This window comes from Berghia stephanieae, chromosome 4 (genome assembly GCF_034508935.2).
Source record: "Berghia stephanieae isolate SIO BIC M18660-M18661 chromosome 4, UCSD_Bste_1.3, whole genome shotgun sequence".
In the NCBI taxonomy this organism is placed as follows: Eukaryota; Metazoa; Mollusca; class Gastropoda; order Nudibranchia; family Aeolidiidae; genus Berghia; species Berghia stephanieae.
In genome coordinates this window covers 55,977,362-56,001,935 of record NC_088363.1, presented here as the reverse complement: position 1 = coordinate 56,001,935, position 24,574 = coordinate 55,977,362, and the positions used below count along the sequence as shown (strand labels likewise).

Sequence of the window (24,574 nt, the reverse complement as noted above, 5' to 3'; positions counted from 1 at the left end):
TATTTTTAAAATTATTCTTGCTTTTTTTTTTGTTTTCAGAATTGAAAAAAAAAAAAATAGGAAAACAAAAATTAAACCTACCTCTCAGTTTTCGTTCTTCAATTGTCAGACCTTCCCATCCCGGGATGACTTTTTCATAAACGTCTGTCCACGCCCTCAATTTTAATGACTCGGTCATAATAATGACTACCAGTCTTATTTACAAACAGGGCTTGCTTTACACTTCATTGGTGTGTTTTTCAATCCAATTTGAATCTACGACAATTTTGTTATGATAATCTGATAAGTATTTAATAAGTATGCTTATCAGTCAAGAGACTGAAGTAGAAAGATGAAAATTTGAACATTGGGATGCAGGAAATAACGACAGGAATTGCACCTTCGACAGGAATTGCAACTTTGACACGCGGCGCCAAATCTGGGACATTTTTGTTCTATTGCGGAAGGCGGCTATATTTTTTTTTAACTATTACAACTGATATGAACACGGGACTGGGATTTTATGGCAATTCACAACGGCTCGGGACACAATAGGACTGTTTTGTCCCGTCCCGATTGGTGCGGTTCATTACACTTTATTAGATATGTTACAGATTTGGGACAGGACCCCGGTGCGGTAGGGGCGTTATAGTTTTATTTCTGGATGTAATGTTGTGAGTTTTTTAGCCAAGCGCACAGCATCTATATGCAATGTTAACCAAATAGCACATACTGTGTTCTTTAAAAAACGAGAGTTGGTAAGCGAGAGGGTTAAGCTAAAACGTCGCTTTGAGTTCTAATCATTGGGTTTACGCCGACATAATACCGTGTTGAGACAGGTCACATATGAAACATATCGACTCAAACCGGTATTTTGTCGGGTCGACTTAGACGCTCAAATTTTAAATTTGTAATCAATTTTAAGAAACTATGGATAAGTTTATATATGTATTTACGTGAGCATTTATATAGAGCAATATCCATTTAACTTTATGAAAGCGCGTTATAGAAAATCCGTAGCAACCAGCAACACTTAACATCTTGGCGAGACACGACGCCTGTTAGACGGTCTGGAAAAAACACGCTTTAAACGACCGGGTACTCATTTTACACCTGAATACAGCGAGAGAATGTGAGTAAAGAGCATTCTCCAAGGAGTCAACTATGTAAAGTACTGAATCTGTTGAATCTGAATTCATTAAAGATGGCATCATTGTTGTTTTTAGACCGCCAGTTTAGTGATTTCTAGTGATTTCTAGTGATTTTCTAGTTCTCACTTAATTCTATCAATCAGACTATAAATGATTAAGATTACTAAAAAAATGTGCACTTTCACCTCTGATGTGGCAGGCAACGCTTATGATTATTTTAGTTATAGCATATCATCAATACCCTGTTCGGTGTATGTTGATACAATATTCTGTTCATAGACTGTTCTTAAGCATAATATAATTAAAAGCAATCTACATTTTACAATCCACCATCCTTCATCAAATTACTTAAACGGATGTATCATGATTTTATCACCTGTAAAAATTATTGAACAGGAAGTTATTGATTTTCTACACATCTATAACTTTTAGGATATTGTTATATATACATGTGTGCAATGTGTCATGACCCCGCAGAACCGTGGGCGATCCGAGAGCGAATGTCATCATCATCATCATCATCATCATCATCATCATCATCATCATCATCATCATCATCATCATCATCATCACCACAAGTTCTACCTTGCAATGAGAGTGACTTCTACAACCAGGCCACAAACAACCTCTTGTCCATTCAGGCACCGTCTGCGGAGACGCTACGCGTGACACATACAATAGGGAAAGCATACCTGGTTGTGTCCGTTCTGTGTCCGACTGCGACGACGACTTCTTTCCAGTATAGTAGCCGCCGTCAATTGATAACCAATCAGAGTGCCCCCGGTTCGCTAACGACGATACCTCGGCGTTACGCGGAACTATCTACAGCGGCAGGCCAATGATACAACACTTAATAGCATAACATTTTGCGGTTTTGTGAAAAAAAAAAAAACAAACTTCACTATTACTCGTACTTTGGGAACATATCAATCGTGTCAAGTATATTTTACTAAACACATGATTTGTCGAAGACTTAAAAAAGACGTTTCTATTTTTAAACTCGACATCTAAATGTTTTCGGCCAGGCATTTGGTTTATTTCTAACGGTGCTATTACTGAATATTCTTATAAAGGCATTAGCAAATATCCGTTTCAGTTATAAGGTATTTTTATGCCCAAATAGATCAAGCATTATTTTGGCACTTTACATTTTTGGATAAGATGCAGACTGATAAACAGGAATGTGACTCGAGTCATCCTATTTTGCAGATTGAGTCTTCAAGAAAGTGTCTAGATTAAAACAGATTTCTTGTTACACAATTAATGGAAAATGATACATTATATACTGATTTGTAGATATGCAGACTAATATTTAGCTTTCAAATTATTGGACAATTGTTTGATAATTATATTAAACATAAAAATAGGACAACTGTTGCTGCTGAGTTGCCAGATTGTTTAATTTATACCATTTTATAAAAGAATAACCAGCTCGTGTAAGTTGAATGTCAAAATGTAAATGTCGGATCTAACTCTTGGTATATTGGTCTTTTTTTTTGTCCTTGTGGCTATATAAAACGCTCCAGATCCATCTTTACATGTTTATGTAGTACTCTGTATGATAAGAGTTAGTACAAGGTAACTATTGGCATGATAAAAAATGCTGTTTTCAATCTTGTATAAGACACTCTAAAGCTCACTTTACATTTAGGTTATTAGTACTACACTGTATTTGTGGCAAGAATTAATGACGATGGCAAATATTGTCATGATTATCTTTCCTATTTGATTATCTTTCCTATTTTAATTGTTTGTAAGACGTTTCAAATCTTACTTTATTTTATTTAATCCTAATTATGATAATAATTAATTACGAAAACCTGCAGTATTGAACTAGCTTGGTAATTTCTAAATGGTGTTCTTAAAAGCAATAACTACTAAACCTACAGTGTATTATATATCGGCAAAATTGGCAGTTATTATTACAAATAGAAAAGATTAGTATAACATAGAAATGTCAGGATGTTAGAAAAAGCAAGTTAGGTTTAACTAAATGTGCGTAATCTCATTAGTAGGGTCCCCGAGACCATTGTTATTTCGAATTCATGTAAAAGTTTAACTTTCTTTATAGATAGAATGCGCTTGGCCAAGGAGTTCACAACATTGCCATCCGGAAGTATAACGGACCAACACACAAACTCTGTGTAACCATGAACTTTATAGTCTTGTTAATACAGTTTAGTGAGAACAACTCACAAACGTGGATGGCAAAAACAATAACAGAGGCCTGAGTGACGTCATCTGCATACTATCTATAAGCCAAATAAGCAGACAAAAATAACATTTTTGTCGGATTGGAACTTGGATCTGACCGTTCGGGGGTCCCATAGTGGTCAAGGAAGGTGAAATTAGAGTTAAATTCAGAACTCCCATAATATCAAGAATTTAATAACTTGCAAATAACCAAAAATATTTAGGCGATATTACATTTTTTTTCCGACAGAGAAAATGCTGATCACGGTCGGGTACTTATTTTACACAATAGTACGGTGAGATAATGTAAAATAGCCTTTTCCAAGGACTGAACTATGCGTCGAGCGAGGCTCGAACCCATGACTTTCCGATCCGAAAGCGAGTTTCATACCACAAGACCACATAGCCGCACGTAGTAGTAGTAGTAGTAGAAGTAGTAGTAGTAGTAGTAGTAGTAGTAGTAGTAGTAGTAGTAGTAGTAGTAGTAGTAGTAGTAGTAGTAGTAGTAGAAGTAGTAGTAGCAGTGGCGGTTCTAGCCTATTTACAGTGGTGGGGCAAAGATGATTCGGTCATATAAATATTAATAACCACAAAAAAAAAAAAAAAATTAAAAAATACAACAATAGTAATACCACCAATACGTAAAATAATAATAATAATAATAATAATAATAATAATAATAATAATAATAATAATAATAATAATAATAATAATAATAATAATAATAATAATAATAATAATAACAATAATAACAATAACAATAATAATAATGATAATAATAATAATAATAATAATAATAATAATAATAATAATAATAATAATAATAATAATAATAATAATAATAATAATAATAATAATAATAATAATAATAACAATAATAATATCACCATCATCATTACTACCACCACCATCATTACTACTACCACCACCGCTACCACTATCACTGCCACCATCACCATCATTATAACGTTTCCAATCATTTTTTCTCGTCTTTTAAAATTTGATATCTATCAAAACAGACGAAAATTCCGGTGATTTTTTTAAAGGGTAGTTAATATATCTACGATTTTATTAGCCCTGAAAACTGCGATTTTTATTTTCCTATTTCAAGTAGGCAGGTCTGCTATGACAAGTATTAGTTCCATAGTCAAAATAAGACAAACAAAAACAAAGTTTATTTAATCTTAGGCTTTCGCCAATACTTCATACAATACAATTAAGACAAAATAATGATACCAATCTCTCCTCATGCATTCGTTAGACTATCACAATAACGACCGTGTTATCTTTACTCCTTACCCAACCAACCCCGAGCTTCCCGCCTTTCATCGCGAACTATCTTATGTATGTATAAGCTTCAGGACGGGCAAGTACGGAATCTGCCCACCCTTCCTTTAAACGTATTTATTTCCTCTATAACTTAGTTAGAATTCAACTCTCTCCTTTCTCAGAAGAGTATTTCTCGTATACTAATTCAATTTTTGAGAAAACCAAAATGGTGGTTGTATTTTATATATTTATTTAGTCGTGACTTTTGAATAAAGGTGTTTTGTTTTTTTAGACGGAATACAATAGAAAATTGCATTGTTTTGCAAAATTATTTTGTCTGGAAATAAAAATACAGCGGTAATTACTTTACGAATTTTTAAAAAACTAACAAATTAATTTGTTAAAAAAACAAAACAAAAAAAAAAAACCCAAAACAACAACAACAAAAACAAAAACAAATAAGAAAACAATTTAAATAAATGAGTTTTGAGAAGCACTAAAGAAAACGAGAAAAAAAGAAATGGTTTAAATGGATAAACAAATATATAAAAACAACACAAATTAATACTAAATTGATATAAAATTAGTAAATTAATAAATTTAATTCAATACTGGAACCTTCCCAAAGTCATTACATCAATGGTACCAGCACAAGTAAGGCAATAAATAAGAAAAAGTTCGTTTGCCAAAATCCCTATTTAGTTTTCACTGGTTAATAAGGTGGGCTCATTTGAATTAGCCCAACCTAGTACTAGAGAGGCCAGACAGCAAAAATCGTCAGGCGACGCGACGATGAGATGACGATGTGGGCGGAGTGGAGTGGTTGGGGGGGGGGGTGATAAAAAGAACAGGAGCGTATCCTGGTTTATGCATTCAGAGGTACATGGTGATTCGCAATCTATCAAAAATACACACAAATTGATTTCAGTACGAAGTATCAAGTTTAAGTTGTAACTTTTGAAATTATCTAATTTAAATTTGATTATTTCGGACCTGGTAATACAGCATATAACTTGAAAAAACAGGCTGGTATTTGCCCACCCTGCCCATTATTACCAGCCGTCCCTGAGTAGTAGTAGTAATAGTAATAGTAGTGTTATTATTATCATTGTTTGGCTATAATGATTCCTTGACAATCCATCTCGGGGTTGCTATCATATTTGCAAATTGATGCTATGCGTTAAGTTAAACACACACATCAACGAGCCGGATATAACTTACCAACACACTAATCTATGTGTACCTTTATCAGTGTGAAGCCATGCAGGAGCTTTTAAACTGGACCCCACTTAATGAACGGAGAAATCGCAAAAGCACAATATGTCGTTCAAGGGTCGACAGCATAGCCCTACTATAAGACTCTTTTAGTACGCCATGGTCGACAGAGAACCACCGCCATCCCCTTAACACATTGAAAAACAAGGGAAGTAAAGAAAATGCATATGCACTGCCATATTCCAGAATCAATGCGTACAAACAGTCGTTTTTCCCCAATACAATTCGCGCATGGAACAGCATCCCTGAAAATGTCAGAGCAACCAATAACCCTACAATATTATATAGTTATCTCCACCAGTTTAAAACCAATAGATAGATATTACGTCAATGCCACACCAGCACAGCTAAATATATAGTTGCGTCAATCTTCATCACATGAAGCTGCAACTATTTTAGATTGGATTGGATAGAGTTGGATCGACGTGCACTTATTTGCAGGTCTGATAACCAAATTTCTTATGGGCTCATTGGAAATCTCAAAAAAGGACGCAAAATATTGTCAATTACAACAATGTTAAACTAGGCCCATATGTAAGTTGGTTCGGATGTCAGACCTGCATATAATATATGTACACATTGGACGTTACGCTGGGTTTTTTTTTTAGGCTGATTACAAATTAGTAAGAACTACAAAAAAATGGCTGGACTAAAAAAAACAAACAAAACAAAACAACAACAACAAAAAAGAAATAGCGCCGAGTGACGTCAATTTCGTTCTTTCTATTTTATGTATACAACCTCTACCTCGAAAGGAAGGCTTTTTGAAGAGGCCTTGGATCAAGTACTATCACTACGAAGCTACATCCACATTTACAGCTTTGACAAGCGAACATAGTCATGAGTTTTACTCGACCCGCACATATGTGAGGTCTAACATCCGAACTCACTTATGGAACTAGTTTAGCATTGTTGTAATGGACAATATTTTGCGTCATTAAAAAAAAATCCATTACAACAATGAGTCAATAAGGAATTGGGTTATCAGATCTGTAAATAAGTGCACGTCGGTTTATTAAAACAGACAAAAAAAAAAACCAACATTGTTAGAATAAGGTATGCTTTGTGTTGGTTTCAGACTAACATTCAGGTTATCAGACAGATTTGCCATATTTACGGCTTCCGTAGTAAACTATTTTTCTCATCTTTAATTTTTGGAAAGAAACACTTTATTCGTGATTCATTTTTTTGTGGCGGAAAAGCAGAGATTTGGTAGAAAAGGTGGGAAGTGGGAAGGGAAGAGGTCTCCAATTCCAATGTTTTCCCGGAAGTTGAACTTTGTTGCCAAATTTTCGCAAATTTAATCAAAATGGCGAAGGCAATGTACCTGGAACACTATCTTGACTGTAAGTTTTTAGCTTTATGTTCTGTTATTGTCGACCTTTAATTTACTTAACAATAATCACAGTCAATATCAATGAAAAAACTATTGAAGAAGTATGAAAGAATAATTCGTCGAGTCCATGATCATGATGACGATGATCATCACTTTTTTTTTGGCGCCCAAGGCCACACTTGGACTTGGCCCAAGTAAAACGGTACTCTATGGATAGACTCTATCTACCGAAAACTGGATCTAAATAATTTTGGAGGTTTGGGAGGGGGGAAACTCTTTTAAAAAAAAGTCTTTCCCCTCACAAACCCCCTATAGACTTTTTTTTTTTTTTTTTTTTAGTTTCCCCCCTCCCAAACCTCCACAATTATTTGGGTCCCCGAGTTTGCGTCAGAGTCAGAGTTAGAGTTACAGAGTACTAAGTCAAGTAAGTCTAAAGTTAAAGTGCCAAGTCAAGAAAATTTAACTTGTGGGACCTGACACTTTGCCCATGCTAAGGCAAAGATTGTTGTTGTCTTTCTGATTCTCAGACTCAGACGTGTCTAAGTCTGAATAATTAGTATTAGAATCTTTTCTCATTCATAGCTGGTCAGCTACATTTGCACAAAAAATACTAATACGAAATAGTTTAAGTCAATGAATGGGGAAATATAAGAAGACAAATTATTATTATTATTCTCAGAATCTGAATTAGCAAAAGTAGAAGTAAATAAAGTTGTAATTGTAATAATGAATGGCACGGACATGGCAATAATGGGGAGGCCTTCCGAATTCCGAAAGCTCCTACATCCCCAGAATTCTTTTTAAAAAAATAATGTTCTAGTTCTAGTAGGGGGTTTGGGAGGGGGGAAACTTTTTTTTATAATGTTCGAGATGCTTTGCCCTTGGGAGGGGGAAGACTTAAAAAAAAAAAGTTTCCCCCCTCCCAAACCCCGCTGCTAGACCATTATATAAAAAAAAAAGAATATGGGGATGTGGCAGCTTTCGGAAGGCCTCCAATGGATAGAGAAAGTTGTGAAGTGTACCAAAATCAGTTAAGTCTAAGTAGGGCAGAAAATGCCTGGGCGTGGTCAATTTGGATTAGGGAGACTACTGTCAGTGGCTCTATTTCAGAAGGCATCCCTCCATTTCTCCTATCTAATACTAATACAATGATGCTCGGGGAAATTAATCTTGAGCTCTATTACTATAGGCGGGAAATTCCACGAGTAACGGACTGACAAATCAGACCAAAAATGCTTATATTTCGTGCTCTAAAATGCAATGTATTTATTGTATGGAGCTAATATTTCCCATGGACATGTATCATGTCCGTCCTTATCATATATCAAAAGGATAAAGATGAATCTTTATCAACTTGAATTTTTTTGACATTATAATCTTGGTAACGGACTGACAAAAAATCCATCTTTTTCAATTTTATATGTAGATGGATCAAACTTTCTGAAGTTAAACCTTCCAGTAACAAATAAGTTCTTTTATAGTAACCACGAGATGTTGTTCTACAACCCACTAGCAATATTTAAAAGATTGTCCAAAATTTGAATCTGCAGTCTTTGAAAAAGTGTCGGTAACGGACTGACAAATGGATGGTAACGGACTGACACCTCTGAATTTTATTACTCAGAATAACGGTTACTACATAAAATCCAGAGCAAAGGACACATTATGTAATTATGAGCAACACTGAATACCCAGTGTGATTGATCAAACCAATACTCTTCCTTATATGGATGTCAAGCTACATTGGGCATGATGAGTAACTCGATGGGTGACATCTGATTACCTCAATCCCAACTTTGCTTTTGAAAGAATTAAATAATGAAATAATGATTCGTGGAGTTGAAATCTATTCTGTCACAGTCAAACAGGAATTTTATTTCAACTATGAAATTAAATTATCAAAAAAAAAAAAAATGTAGATAAGAAAGGACTTTAAAACTGGGGAAGGTTTAACATTCTTTTGGTACTTATTTTTGAAGCTTAATTTTTATTCTGTATTTCATCTTGATTCCTCAAGCTTAGGAATTGTCAATAGGCCATGACCGTCACTGCAAACTGGTCGATAGTATTGGCAGTCAATCTCTTCCTCATCTGCACTTGACCAGAAAGCCAGTTATAAGATCTGAGAAAGATCTCCAAAAATTTCATTTGGACCATTTTATCCTTGATTGTTACAATTTTCCTATACAGATTGTGGGATTTCTCTTAGAAGTACATTCTGAGGTTCTGGGGGAGTAAAATAATCTTAAGCCAATTTTGATTCCTGGATGTAATTCACTAACAATCGACACCTCTTTTTCAGGGTTTTTTACAGGAAACTTTTGAATTTTCGTCCTCTCTTTTTTTCATCTCTCACAATTATGAAATCTTTTTCCCTTGGTGCTCGCCAAAAGTACTTCTTGTCCAAATAGAAATTTTCGATCAACTTATTTTATTTCATCTTGAAAGCCCATGATAAAAATATTTCAAAAATCACTGGTTGATGTATTGGGTGCCCTTAGCAGTACAGGCATAGTTTAATTTTTTTTTTAATTTTTGGGAGCATTGTAGACACTCAAAGTTGAATTCAGTATTTTACTTTCCTGTGCATTTCATGTTAGGCAAATGTGGATTTAGGTGTGCTTGGTTTACTTTCTTTTGGAGTTGAAGATTGATCAGCTTTTCTCTCCTTTTTTTTTTTTTCCATTTTGCTTGAAAAATCCTGTTATTTCTTTTAAGCGTCCTTTACAATCACTTTCAAGTTTTCTGTGAGACTCCTGCTTTTGTTGCCTAACTTTTTCCTAAACAATGTAATGCCCATCAGTTTTCAGTCTTTCTTGATTATATTTGAACCATGGATAGAGTAGGCATCTTGAACCTGTGAATGAAGAAATTGAGCGAAATTACATCATAAGCTATGAAAGTCAAATCGGAATAAAAAGCAAATCTTGTTTTCTTAAAAATAATATAGCAAAACTAAGAAAATAAAACTCATTTCTAACTTGTATCACATTACTTTGTAACAACTAAAATATTGACATTATACACAGCTAAACAGCTTGCTGACCCACTACATTTAAAGCCTCAGTGACTCAAAAGTTTTCCACATTAATTTAAATGTTTGATTTCTTTTTTTTTTTCTCCCAGGGCTTCTTGCCCCTTTAATAGAAGACCACTACTGGCTCCATTGTCATAAGGATATTATAGAACAATAAACAGTGTTTTTCCCTCAATTCAAACATAGCAAAATTCTTCAAGTGATCAAAAGATTCATAAGCTTTAAAAGATTCAACTTACCTATTGCAAAATAGCAGGCTTGATGTTGAAGACCAGTGTTTGAAATTTTATGATCCAAATGTTTATGAAATGGCTGCCTGATCAGTTGAAACACATTGGAGTAGACATTACTCCTGAGACTTAAAAAACAACTATATTGTTTTTGAATTAAAATAGAATTAGTCAGTCTGTTACTGTCAGTCTGTTACCCTAAAAATGTCAGTCCGTTACCCAACAAAAGTACCTTAAATGATAAATTTCTTGAAAAATTATCTTACAGTGCTAAAGCCATTCATGTAAGAACAGAAAATCTGAAATAGTGAGTCTGTACAACAATCACATCTTTCGTAGATGAAAAAATACTGTTTTAATGGTAACGGACTGACATGCAATTTCCAAGGTCATTAAAACGACCGATGAGGACAACATTTCATTAAAATCGTAAATTTGAATGTTTATATTGGTTCCTGATACTTATAATTGTTTTAATATCAATAAACAACAGCAAAGGTGGCTATAGTTTTGTAGAAGTTGCAATATTTATAATATTGAGAAAATATTCTTTTCGTTCTTCAAATAGGGGATACCCTTACATAAAGCAATAATAAGCATCTTGTACCACAAATATGCACGAAATATCCTTATATTCATAATCCTGAATGATTTTCCAACAAATTGGTACCAAATTTTAATATGTTCTTAAGAATTTGTAAAACACCCCTTCGGTTGACATTTTCGTGGAATTTCCCAGGCTCTATTTCTCAGAATGCTCGGAGTGGCCTCCCATGGACTCTTGTACTGGTTATTTTATTATCAGCTCTCTCAATGCTTATGGATTATAGGTCCGCAATAGTAAATGCTCAGAGTGGACAAGGAATTCTCGCTGAATCGTCAAGCTAGCAAGGGTTTTTTTTTGGCATAATGTTGACAATAAAACGACTGATTTGATCTAAGAGTAAGAGTTGTGCTTGACTGGGTTTGGGGGGAAGGGGAGGAGAGCGTTGCAGAATCGGCTCGCCATTGCGAATAATCCATCAGAATCATGTCAAGCTTGCACCAGGGCTGTGCACTTCAACTATATTAAGAGAAGAGTGAACAGAAGTAGACCTAAATAATAATCAGACTATTTTCACTGAACTGTGAAATAGTCTACCAAGCTGTTATCACCGTATCGTGAAAATAGTAAAGGAGGCTATTTCACCGTTTGTATCAGCCAATCAGAAGCACTGTTTTCCATTGAGCCCCTAACAACACCACTAGCTCTAATACCCACTGTCCTTACCCAGTGCAATTATCCACAGAGTTCCTACCACCAGCGCTATTATTATTGTCCACTGAGTCCTTACCACCAGTATATCACTATGTTTTAGTTTTAGTAACATTGTCAGTGACGATTCTGATGGCAACATCATACATTGCTCTTTTATTTCGATAGCACTTCTGCGTTTTTAGGGGCCTTTTTTCTCTCTTACAATGGATTGTAAATGAATGTGTCAGGCTTGGTGCTTTAATTGTGAAGAGATTCCCATTCCAGCGAAGATACAGATCAAAGCTGACATATTTATTCGTTATTGTATCTATATTTTAAAATTGTTGAAGACAATGAAAGAGAGGCTCTAGCACACTTGTTTATAGAATTTCTAGTCCCTATGAAAATCACAAAATGTAAGCAAACCAACGTTTATCTTGATCTAAACTCGAAATATTGACACGGATAGCAGTTCAGAAAGGAAAATACAGGAACAAGAATTCTTAGAGCTTCGATCTGTAAATTTAAAAAATAAATATAATTTTGAGTTTAAATGTCATGGATTCCATTAGCTCAATGGTCTGCGTGCTTGCTCGTCATTTCAGAGTCGGTGGTTTGACTCGTGTCTAAAAATAAGATTATAGGTATACAGTTTTTTTGGGTTTTTTTTTTTTGCATTAATTGTTTTGTGTTGTTTAGTTTTTGTTAAATTTCAAAGACAAAACACTTTTTATTCTTATCCATTTGAAAGTTGGATTGAATTACTTTGCTGAAGTTTTTTTTTTCTTCGCAAAACGGCTATGAATGTTAGCAATGGTGACAACATTAAAATGCCTGTCTTCATTTTATTATCTACAATTTCTAGCTGAAAAGCTTGTGAAATTGGAATAAAGCAGATAAAAATTTTGTGTCTAGAAAAAATAAAAGATAAAAAAATCACTCTGAAACATAGGCATATAAATCTGAAAAATAATCTTACTCAAGAACTGAAACATATAATCAGTGCAAGAAAAAAAAGAAGAATCTTGCTCAGACGCTTAACAAATGATTAGAACCAATAGAAAAAAAGTGTCATTCAGAAACATAACATAATCAGATTTAAAGAAAAAGATCTTGCTCAGGAACATAACAAATATTCAAAGCCAAAATAAACACACACAAAAAAGAAAGAGAAAGAATGGAAAAAAGATCTCACTCAGAAACAGAAGGTAAAAAATTATCAGAAAATAAAATCCCCCTTATAGAGTTCATTACAAACAAAAAAATAAATTAGAGTGATGGCTTTGAACCCGTTTCAGTACCCTCCAACAAACCCTCTCACATTCATAAGAGGAGAAAGCTTGGAGATCGTATAAAATAAATGAAATTGTTTCCAGATCAGAATAGTTTTTTCCATTGGTAAGGCAGATAACCACTCCATTTTGATTAATGATTTATTTTGATATATTATTTGAATATTTGATATATGAAACATAATTTTAATGCTTTGAATGTACAGGTACTTTGTAGAATTGTTTGGACAGAGAGAGAAGTGGGGGAGAAAGGAGAGGGATTCATTCTTGTGTGCCAGAGACAGAGAGAAGGAGGGAAGGGGGGTGGTAGCTGAATTTTGTGTGTGTGTATTTTCAGTGATTATACTTGTATATTTTCGTTTTCACCAAAATTCCAGTTGAGGCGGTGATTGTCTCAATAATTTAATTTTATTGTCCTGTTTTTCCTGGTGCTTAAGTGATCAATGTGTGTTGCAAAGGCTTATCAGTGTATGAAAACAGAACGAAACAAACAGACCAATAAATTGTGCCATTTTCATTTTTGTTTTTCTCTCAGCTTTGGAGTCATTACCAACTGAAATGCAACGGAACTTCAACTTGATGAGAGACCTTGATCAACGTTCACAGGGTGAGTTTGAGATTAAAACATATAGCTTTTTGTATTTTTGAGAATTCATTTCTCCAAAGAAAATATATTGCTTTAACTTTAAATTAAGACTTTAATTTTAATAAGGAAAGTAATGGCAGATTCCAGTAATGACCAGATCATTTTCAGTTTACTGTAATCAAATTTTAATTGGTATTATGTATTGATAGTAGTTTGTTATGCTTGTATGATAAGATATGTAGTTGTTGAGGACAGTCTAAATGTTCAATCATTGTTTTATGTGCAACTTTATGTTTGGTTATGTTGTTGTATTCAAATATATTTTGAGATAGTCCTGTTTCCTTTTTTTTTCTTTTTCTTTTTTTCCTGTTGATTAAACTTCATTACTTGAGTGTTGATATTTTTACATTCCTCCCCCCCCTCCAAAACGTTTATATTTTTATTTTATTTTAAAAATGTATTTATACTTTCAGATCTGATGAAAAAGATCGATAAATCAGCCACAGACTACCTTGCCAAAGTACGGCATATGTCACCAGAGAAGAGGACCTCTCATCTTAACCAAATTGAATCCATGTTTGCCACCAGTAAGGAATATGGTGATGACAAAGTCTCTCTGGCTATGCAGACTTATGAAATGGTGAGACATTTTATTGCATTGCTTTATCTGAATTTGGGTTATAATGTCTAACATTCAGAGAGGTGACATAATGATATTCAGACTTACGAAGTATCCTGGTATTGTAGGGAGACTTGATTTTTTTTGTCATTTTTTTCTGATCTCCCAATGAAGAGGCTCAGAATCAGTCTGCAGTTTGCATATATCCGAAGATTTCTCAAATTTTAATTTTCCAAACTTGCTTTGATGCATTTGGCAGCCAGATTCAGCTCAGCTTCTTTTATTTCTTTTGCGAGACTTAAATTGATTATGTCAATATACAAGTAACATTTTAAAAATCTCCCTACAAAATGTTAGAATAACTTCATTTTTGCCAAATCTCCCCATAACATTTTTTTATAGGTTAGCCACCCTATCTGATATTGGCTACAACTGGGGAGTAAGAGTAAGAGGCTGTTTTATTTGAATTCTGTGGTAGTGAATGATATTATTTGTCCTTATTTATTTGCTTCAACGTTATAAAGTGATAAATCCAGAATGGGATCACCAGTTATAATACGACACTATTGTAAAAAACTGGTAACTGAAAACTTTACAAAATACAAAAGAAAAAAATCAAGTCTGTTGAGATGTTTTATTTGACATGATTTTAAGGCAATTTTCTAATCACCTCAGCATGCTGTATATTCCGATCTTATGTTTTATGTATAAAAACTGTTTGTAGGTGTCCTTCTGCAATTGCTGAAATTTATAAAACTTGCCGTATCTTCTGGTATCTCTGATTTTTTAATGTATTCCTTTAGAGAATGATATTCGGATTGTCTGTTATGTTTCTTGAAGACAATTTAGTTATCACTATTTTCAACAATATGAAAAATGATAAGGATTGAGTATTGCTTTGAACTTTTGACTTTGAATGCAATATTTTGATATGATAACAGGTTGATAAACATATACGCAAGCTTGATGCTGAGTTGGCCCGGTTTGAGGCAGATTTGAAGGATAAAAGTGGTGGCCGCAAGAAAGACTCTCCAGAAGGGAAGGCAGGAAAGAAAAGTATGTCATCATTCGTATATGTGACCCTTTGTCTCAAAACGGTATTAAGTCGGGTTTGTTAAGATGTTGAAAATGTAATTATAGCCAGAAATATCAGACTTGTGTTGAGTTTATATGTTTTATTGAGGAGAATGGTTCGTTCCGACATAATGCCGTTTTGAGACGGCGGGTCGCATATTCAATATTATTGCAATGTAGTCAGGCCTGTAAATCGTCGGACAAAAGTTGTATTTCCGACAGTACAACTTTGCTTGATAAATTCTGTCAAATATTGACGTAAAAACGGGGGGGGGGGGGGGGGGGGATTCTTGGCGCGTGAAAAGAAAAAAACGAACATAAAAGAAAAACAAAGGAGTTTTTATTTCAGCATCTTGAAAAAATCGAATTTTTTATTGTGATAAGTCAAAAACAAAATAAAACTATTCAGCTGTTAATGCTGTGCATGTAGGCAAATTATGCGTAACGTCCCCCCACCTGATATAATGTACCAATACATAAAACATGTGTACCCTTGTACATTTATACTGAATGACAGAATTTGGTGAGAACTACTTATAAAATGGCTGGCTAAAAACAATAACAAGGAGCTGAGTGATGTCAATTTCGTTCCTTCAACTTCATTTTGTCATAAACTACCACCACAGCTCACACACTTCACAGGACGTGGCACCACAGGTACCAGCTATATCGATTGCTGATTCCTTGCTGACAATGTCGCATCATCCCTACCACCACCAGTACAACAACCACCATTTCATCATTCTTATCATCACCACTACTACAACTACCACCACATCATCATCCCTACCACAACTACTACGTCAACCACCACACCATCATCCCTACCACCAACACTATTACTACAATCACCACCACTGCTACTACAACCACCATATGTTGTAATTATACTTTCAAGTTTTTAAGTTCCTCCGAGTGGTGTCAGAAATTGATGCGAGAGACACAATGTCTCTCGCATCAATTTCTGACCGCATCTCAGTAAATTTTGATGAACTTCAAATTTATAGGTAATAGTAGCATGGGTGAGTCATGATCTATACGCTGAAAAATTTCCTCCTTTTTTGTGATCAGTCTCACCCCTGATTAATTGACAGAATGATTTTTATTTATTTAATAAATATTTTTTTTAATTATTAATTTGCAGGAGATACTCCCAGTCACTGTTTCTTTTCTCTCCTTTTAAAAAAAATTTAAATTCTTGGTTTAAACTTAAAATGTATGGTGCAAGAAATGTGTATTAAATTAAAGCCATAGATTATAGATACATGTATCTATTTTGACATGTTCTTACTTAACCTTTACACGTTTTTTTGCCTGCTGAGCAGAGGGTGAAAAGGAGAAGAAAAAGAGAAAGAATAACAAAGAGGAGTATGAAGATGAAATCCCCAAAAAGAAAAAGAAGAAAGGAGCCCAGACAGAGTAAGTTTACTGACCTCTCTTCCTACTGATCATATCAGATTATCTTTGATTAATAATTTAAGAATGTCTCTTGTACTGGAATTCCTTGGCAACACAAAAGTTTACTTTTAAGAAAAATAATATCCCAGAAGGTCTAATTAAAGGAATGCAATCCATACCCTTTTATTGAATCCTGGTCGGAGTGTTTTTTTCTTTTTTAAAAAACTTTTTGATAGGATATTGTAGCTTTGCCGGAATACTGTCTTTATGTGTTTGGTGGCAAAAGGCTGGTCATTTCGATACAAAATTATCCATTGTTAAATTCCTATTTTTTGTCTCAAATTCCTATTTTCTGACTTTCTGATTCCACTTTTGGAATATGAAGGGTTGGCAAGTCTGCATGTGTTTATTACAATTTTTAAACATGTGGGGAAATAAAAAGAATTTCTATCTGACTGTTTATATAACATAAGATGTTAATTTTTGAAATTTAGTCAGCATTATGATTATGCATTTTTCACAAAGTTTATGATTTGAGACTTATATGACATATTACATTATTATTCTTTAATTTTTGTATAAGGAATTACCATCTTTCTTTTTTTTTTTCCTTTTAAATAAGAGATGAGATGGATATGGTGGACATCAACCCTTTCCCCCTGTCCACCCACCCATCAGATGTCCTGGACATGCCTGTTGACCCCAATGAACCAACCTATTGTCTGTGTAATCAAGTGTCCTATGGAGAGATGATTGGCTGTGATAACCTTGATGTAAGTCATGTTCTAGTTTTTGACTGTAAAACGGGCCAAAATAAAAAATTCAAACAAGCCTGCATGCTTGTCACAGTATTTAGGTTTTTTTCCAGATCTTTGGCTTGGATGGAGATAATGTGTCCATCATGATTTTTGAAATAGTAAATGTTTCCAAAGTGAAAAAAACAAAAAAAAAAAACAACCAAAAAGCTGTATGGGGAATCAAATCATGCTTAGAGTAAATCCAAGCAGAGATATCTTATATTTAACATCCATTTTTAGGGGGTGATGTGGCTGAGTGGTTAAGGCATTGCACCGTGACCCAGATGGTCCCGTTTTCGTGATTCCTCCTGTTGACATCAGACATCTTGTTTGATGAATTATCTATATTCCTTCGTGGAATGCCTAGGTGATGATATCTTAAGATGCTGTGGTGGAAGGGCATAATTTTTTTTTAAATTTTAACATCCGTTTAGTTAACTCTGAAAGCTACTTGGCGGATTCTACAGAGTTTGTTTCAGGATTTACTTTTTCAGACCAAATTTGGCCAACTTTCAGAGTTGGTGAATATTATCATATTTGATATCATTTGAAAGAGAATTTTAAGCGCTTTCAGAAAATGTAAATATCTTGAGCACCTTGACACCAGTTTATAAGCCCAAAGAGTTACCTACCCCTGTAGTATCATATGACTTTTATAGAGGATTGGCCCTATTTAAACATCCTTATCTCAAATAAATTGATGTATTATTTTTCCACAAGTCCTTAATCATGGTAAAATTATTTAATTAAATGAATACAACTATTGTTAAAGAGTTTAAACTGTTTTTATTGTTTTTATTAAAACAATGATACTTGTGAAAAAAGACATGGCCTCTCTTATCCTTTTTGGGCAGCTCTATTTTTTTCCCCATTTATATGGCCCCTAATAGTCCTAGATATGATCTGCCACTCTCTGGGCACTGGAGAAAAGATCCAGAAGGGCTCTTGATACAGCAGATGGCGTAGAATCCATCTTTTGATAGTCCTCCGGTTGTTGTGGGAAGACAACCTTAAAATTGAAAAAAATTTAATATTTTATTCTACTGTGCTGTATTCTGTACTTTAAGTGTAATATGTAATATAGTAGTAAGCATAAGAACACATTCATCAATTATGCAGATTCTAGGTTACTAGTTCAAATAAAAAGATAATATTCAGTGAGTGGCTTATGGAAGAAAATTGCATGCATGTACATGCTCATCGATGTACAGGTAGCATCATATTACCATCATCTGTTACATGAGCTGCTTATAGAGTGATGTCAATTACCACCGCCCACCCCCACTTCCTGTTAAAAAATTCTCTGTTCAAATGTTCTAAAAAAAATAAATCCTGTTTATCGTTATCTGAAGTTTTGATCTCACTGTTAAAAGTGTTATTTCATAACGATTCAAATGTGCTGGATCTAAACCTGATTGTTTAGCATTATTTGAACCTGCCTTTGTTTTCCTAAACTTCTTAGTGTTACTAGTAGTATTTTAAAAAAAAGAAGTGACTTTTATATGTTGCGATTCAATGAAATTCACAATGATGATTTCCAAATGGATGCGCATGTGCATTTTCGGATGCCTTCATGCCACATTTGGTTCTTAAATTGCTAAGTAGAATTTTGCTGGTCATCCTGTGTATTCAAAAGTTTCCTAACAGTACTGAGCTTGGGGTTGTCTTTGATTTCTTTTGTATAATTTGTTCTATACTTTTGGGGCCCTGTCAGAGAGATATTTCAGCTAGAGATAGTTTATGTATGGGAACATTAATCAGTCATTCATTTTGGGACCGGAGTGTCTAACAGGTGGATAATTCAAGAAAATGAGAGGGTTTTCTCAGATTTTTTTTCTGAAAATTTCTGCCTTTGTTGTCATTACTCCCTTGTGTAAATGATAATCCCCCCTTGTAATGCATTAAAATTTTTTCCACAATATTATCTTTTCAGTGTCCTATTGAGTGGTTCCATTTTGCCTGTGTTCAACTTAAGACCAAACCAAAAGGAAAATGGTTCTGTCCGAGGTGTCAAGAGGAGAGAAAGAAAAAATGATGATTGTTGTAAATATTTGTATATATTTTGTATCATATTCATGTATATTAATTAAACACAGTTTAAGAAATGTAATAAGCTTCTTGAAGCTATGGATCATAAAAACATAGAGAAAGAATATTTGGGTTCAATTCATTCATCCAAATGATATGAAGTGGTTATCCAAGTCTGGAGCGACTCTGCTCCCGGATTTTTGTTTGTCTTTGTCTTAGAATGAGATTACTTGGTTTTGTCCTTTCCCTAGACAATTAAATGTGTAGTTATAGTTTTGGGAGATGATAATTTTTTTCGTTGTAAATCATCTCTTTGTTATGTATTGTTATATTTGTTGTTTTGATTTTATAATTTTCGCATTTGAGTGTGTTTCTTCTAGTCGGATCCTGTGCTTGTGTCGGAATAGACTTTTAGGTGATCTCAAACTAAGTACATTTATGGTATGCTCTTTGAATCTACATTTGTTCCCTATTTGAACCAATTCTCCTTTGTCTTACTTATCTTTGGGTACTTTAATTGTAATCTAAACTCTTTTGACTATCCAATTTTTTCCCTTTTTACTGGCGCTTATATGACCTAAATGTGTTGTAAGCGCTGTAAAACCCTTAAAACCAAACTAACAAACAAATAACATATTATAGTCACAATGACTAGTTGGGTGTAGTAGAGAGGTCAATTAAATCATCTCAGGAATTCTTTATTGAAATCTCAGATTTATATTATCAACGCCATTACTCATACTCATACAGGTTTAATTAGAATCAGGCATATTAAATCTTCTGACAAATGTCGGATTACCAACAGTACGATTTTGCTCTATAAGTGCAGACATTTAAAAAGAAAATTAAAAGTAAAAATAAAATTTGTAACGTCAGAAAACAGAACCAACAGAAAATAAGTTTTATTTCTTACCTCGAAAAAATCAGTTTGTTTTTTTTCGTCTCGAGAGCGACTTATAAAAGAAAAAAGGAAACTTTTTATTTGTCGCGTCAAAGACAAAACAAACTAGTCAACTAGGTATATTATCATTGTCAATTATCACTACCCACACACTGGCCTGATGTGGATGTAATCACTGCCTACTGCCCACTATGCCCCAAACTAGAGAGGGGTGACAGAATCATCGACACACGCATAGTCAGTAATCAACTACCACACATAGCGTGTGAAGGACCGGGCCGTTTCTCTCTGTTTCGCTACCGACAGGCACACATTTTTCCAGTTGACAATCTCTGTTCATTCGCTTTCTTTATATCTGGTTGACTTTCAACCGGAATTATGAGTGTGAAATATAATATTTTTCTTCGAAAGGTGATTGACTGTTCTCTGGAAGTTTTCTTTCCTCACGACCGTGATTGTTTAATTTCTCCTTCACACACGACTGCATCTCCTCCACCTCCTCCTCTTCTTCTTTTATAAGAATTAATCCAAATATACGAAAGAATCAACTTACTAATTTAACACAAACAGGACCAAAACACAATGCAGCTTCTCGTGCCAAGCACTACACATCCTTAAAAAAAGTAGGGAAATGTTCTCTTCCTTTCATTTTACAACTAACTCTGATCTGGGACCAGAAATGTGTGTACCCTCTCAAATAATTGGTATTTTTTTTTTTTTTTTGTACTATAACAATAAGGACCTGTTTATTTCATTATAAATGAGTCGAGGGAGGGGGGGGGGGGGGGGGATGACATGATTTGACTAGTCAATTGACGTGTCATATCTGTGTTGTGTTTGTTTATCCATATTTTGATAAGGGGAAGCATGATTCATGGTTGGTCATTTTGTAAAATGATTCATTGGCTTTTATCTAATTAGTGTGAAATGCTTTTGTTGTTGAGTTTCTCATTGTATATCCTTATTTTTGTTTGTTTGTTTTGTTTTGTTTGCCACTTTGCGTATATTCGCTCTTCCCTCTTACTTTGTGATGCATGAAGCCAGCATTTCAAACTCTGTCTGTGATTAGACCATGCCACTTCCACCGCTGCAATTGATGTACATAATATTGGAATGTTTTTGTATATATTTTATGATCTCATCAACTTCTTTCATCCTTTTATGTGTCTGTGCCAGACTCTGGACCCTAAAAGTATAGATTTAAATAAGTTTACAAACACGTAGTTTTTCAATTATGATCTTATCATAGCTGCTTTTATGGCGATATGTCATCATGGCTATGCACACAGACTTGTCTTAAATGTAGATGAAATGTATATCATCCTTTAAATCTTTTTATGAGAGAAAAAGTTTTCACTTCCCAAAAGCAAAATTCATTTGATTAGCAAGGAGTTAAAATGTTGAAATAAATTAATTACAAACATAATCTACTGTGCATAACTATAACGACCTGGTTCTGGCACAAGCTCTTATTTAATTGTGTTGCTTTTTTCTGGTACTCTTACAGAACACTGTAATTGTTTCCTTGCACTTTATAGACACAGGAGTATTGCAAATGTTGTTTATCACCATAATATGATATTTAAAGTTAAACCAAATATTTCTACCAGAAATAAAATGTGAAACAAGAGGTTGAGTTTTATGTTCAATTTAACTAACTGGTGCTCTTTTTTTTGTTGGTATATATCTATTTGGTAGCTATCTATTTATTTTTAGTAACTCCTATATTCAAGCAATCCACAATTTATGATCGTTACATTCATAAGTACCAGATGGTTTAACATTTTTGACTAAATTTAACTCATGAAACTTTATCACATGTGATCATAATTCTATGCCAAGTTATATTCAACACAGCCAATGCTATAGTAGTAATTGGTTGTCCCTTTGGATTATCCTAAGTTGAATTGGAGATAAATTTTTACTTCAAGACCTTTGATCACGCTTAACATAGGCAAACTTTAAAACCTAAAATGCGGTGAATAGACAGTTAAAATAAAACTTGCCGAAATTAATTTGTCTTGAAGAGTCTGCTAACTAGTGCTATGCTCACTCATTCCTGGGTTTTTATTTGTGTACATAAATACAAGCATATTCTATGACACTGATCAAATGAAAACTATTTACACAGTGCATATTATTGTATAAAGAGTGATTTTACCAATGATAAAGTCTTAAAATGGAATTTTACGTCGTATTTCATTTCAATTTTGTTTCCCATTCACCATCTTCATAAATTTAAATCTAAGATTTTTAATATTTTAATACTGTAAATATTTTTTGTTTTGTTTTTAAAAGTTAAATATCAATGTGTACATTTTCAATTTATCATCATCATAATAATAATCATATTCGTCTTGCCATTTTTAACTCTTTGGTGTAAAGCCAGAAAGTGTAGGTCTATGTTTGTATTTATATATTTATATATTTTTTTTAGGTCACTAATTAGTCTTTATCAAATTTTACTCTGTAGTGCTGTATAGTTGTTAAAGTCCACTCCAGATAATCGCAACACCCTGGGATCAGCAAAAATGTTGCGATTAGATTAACCGAAGTTGAGTTTTCTGTCCGCTATTGCAAAATTTTACACACATATGGTAAATTCAAACCAGTTGTTGTTGTAAACATTGTTCTTAGTCCACCACAAACTGAGCAATTTAATTGAATAGAAGCCATATGGCAGCCCTGTATAGATTTTGACAAGCAAAAGCAGCTTTGAGGCAAGCCAACTCATCTTATTCAGATTGGATTAACTTTCACTCTTTTGTTCTCAACATTTGTAAGAGTCAAAGAGATTAGTCTTGATGTGAGACAATAAGCTCTCACCAAACCAGTTGGTCACAATGCACAGTTGTCAATCCCCAAACAAAGGATATCACTCAGTCTCTCCTTGCAAGGGTCATTTTCTACTTGTGTAGACTATGCCCAGCCCCCCCTCATCCCATATCTAATAGTCACAGATGGCCGCACAAACCTGCATTGCAAAGCGCTGCCCTCAGTTGTCTCTGATGAGTGGTGACACACTACTGTAGCATTAAGCCCCGCCCACTCTCAATTTTCCACCTGTCATGATTTCACCCGTGATGAAATTAATCGTGAGATTTTGTTTGATTTCTTGAATTTGCCTCTTTTTGAGGTCGAACATTTGTTAATAACCGAAGTTTGTTGCAATTAACCTGTGTTTTATATAAAATTATTTCTTGGGAAATGTTGTGATTAATTGAGTTGCGATTGTCCAGAGTGGACTGTGTTGTCTAATTTGATTCAAATTTTTTCCCCTATTTCTATTGAAAAGACTATTAGCTGTAATTAAATTAAATGAGGCGAAGTTTTATAGAAATTTTTATAGAACCTATAACTATAAACAATGTTATAATGAGTAATGATATTGTTGTTCCGCGGGTGGTTGGATGGGAGCATCACCCTTGAATCATATACCTATGATGTTCGCATGGGTGTACGATCCGATAGTGATGTCGTTTCTTCTTCTCTTTACTAGCCTATCCTGCTTCTTTGGTTTGTGATTGTATTTTTGACAGGGGATATTTTTTTTCCTGTAAATCCTCTGCCTGTTTGTTCTTGGTTATTTATAATTTAGCTTATGATATCTTTAGGTTATGGTTTTGATTGACATTTGTACTATTTTTGTTAGATTGCTTGTTTTTTTGTTTCAGCGGTCTCTCATATAACCTCAATTGTGTTGGAAGAGACCTAAAGCAACAAACAAACAAACAAAATATTGTTGTTCCCAGTGATATTAATGACACATGTACTCGTTTGTCTCTTGGTCGACATGCGGGACTCAATCTTTCATATTGCATTTAATTGTTACCATCACAATTAAATAGATGTTGACATAGATCAATGACTGTCTGTGTGTGTGTCTTACTATTTTCAATGATTTTTTTTTCTTTCTAACACTAATACTAGTATGGGAGTTGCAATACCTGTTATCAGATTTAATTGGTACTTGTACAGATTTGTTGGGGTTGAATTCGTCAATTATTTTTTTTTTTACTATTCCATCTTCCTTTTTACTGGGGCTGACTGGAAGGGGTACTTTAACCTCTAGGGTGGAGGTTTTAGATGATCTGTCAAACTATGAACACTGATAGTCTCGTGTGCTATTGGGAATCTACATCTGTTCTCATTTACTTTATCTTGGGTGCTTT

At 34.1% G+C, this 24,574-nt stretch overlaps 1 protein-coding gene across 1 annotated transcript; it reads left to right on the top strand.

Annotated features, from left to right (window-relative positions):
* Positions 1-7,096: 7,096 nt before the first annotated feature.
* Positions 7,097-24,267, top strand: LOC144970867 (inhibitor of growth protein 5-like). Its single transcript, XM_078910974.1, has 7 exons — positions 7,097-7,213; positions 13,535-13,606; positions 14,059-14,225; positions 15,146-15,260; positions 16,604-16,697; positions 17,299-17,449; positions 19,407-24,267. Exons 1-7 carry the CDS (start codon positions 7,177-7,179, stop codon positions 19,506-19,508), a joined length of 738 nt encoding a protein of 245 aa, XP_078767100.1. The 5' UTR covers positions 7,097-7,176; the 3' UTR covers positions 19,509-24,267.
* The last annotated feature ends 307 nt before the right edge of the window (positions 24,268-24,574 follow it).

Bases quoted from the DNA above. Each gene is read 5' to 3' on its own strand.
- LOC144970867 (XM_078910974.1), top strand. From the start codon at position 7,177: ATGGCGAAGGCAATGTACCTGGAACACTATCTTGACT. The intron at 13,607-14,058 runs GTGAGTTTGAGA...TTATACTTTCAG, and splicing joins CCTTGATCAACGTTCACAGG to ATCTGATGAAAAAGATCGAT. The intron at 16,698-17,298 runs GTAAGTTTACTG...CTTTTAAATAAG, and splicing joins AAGAAAGGAGCCCAGACAGA to AGATGAGATGGATATGGTGG.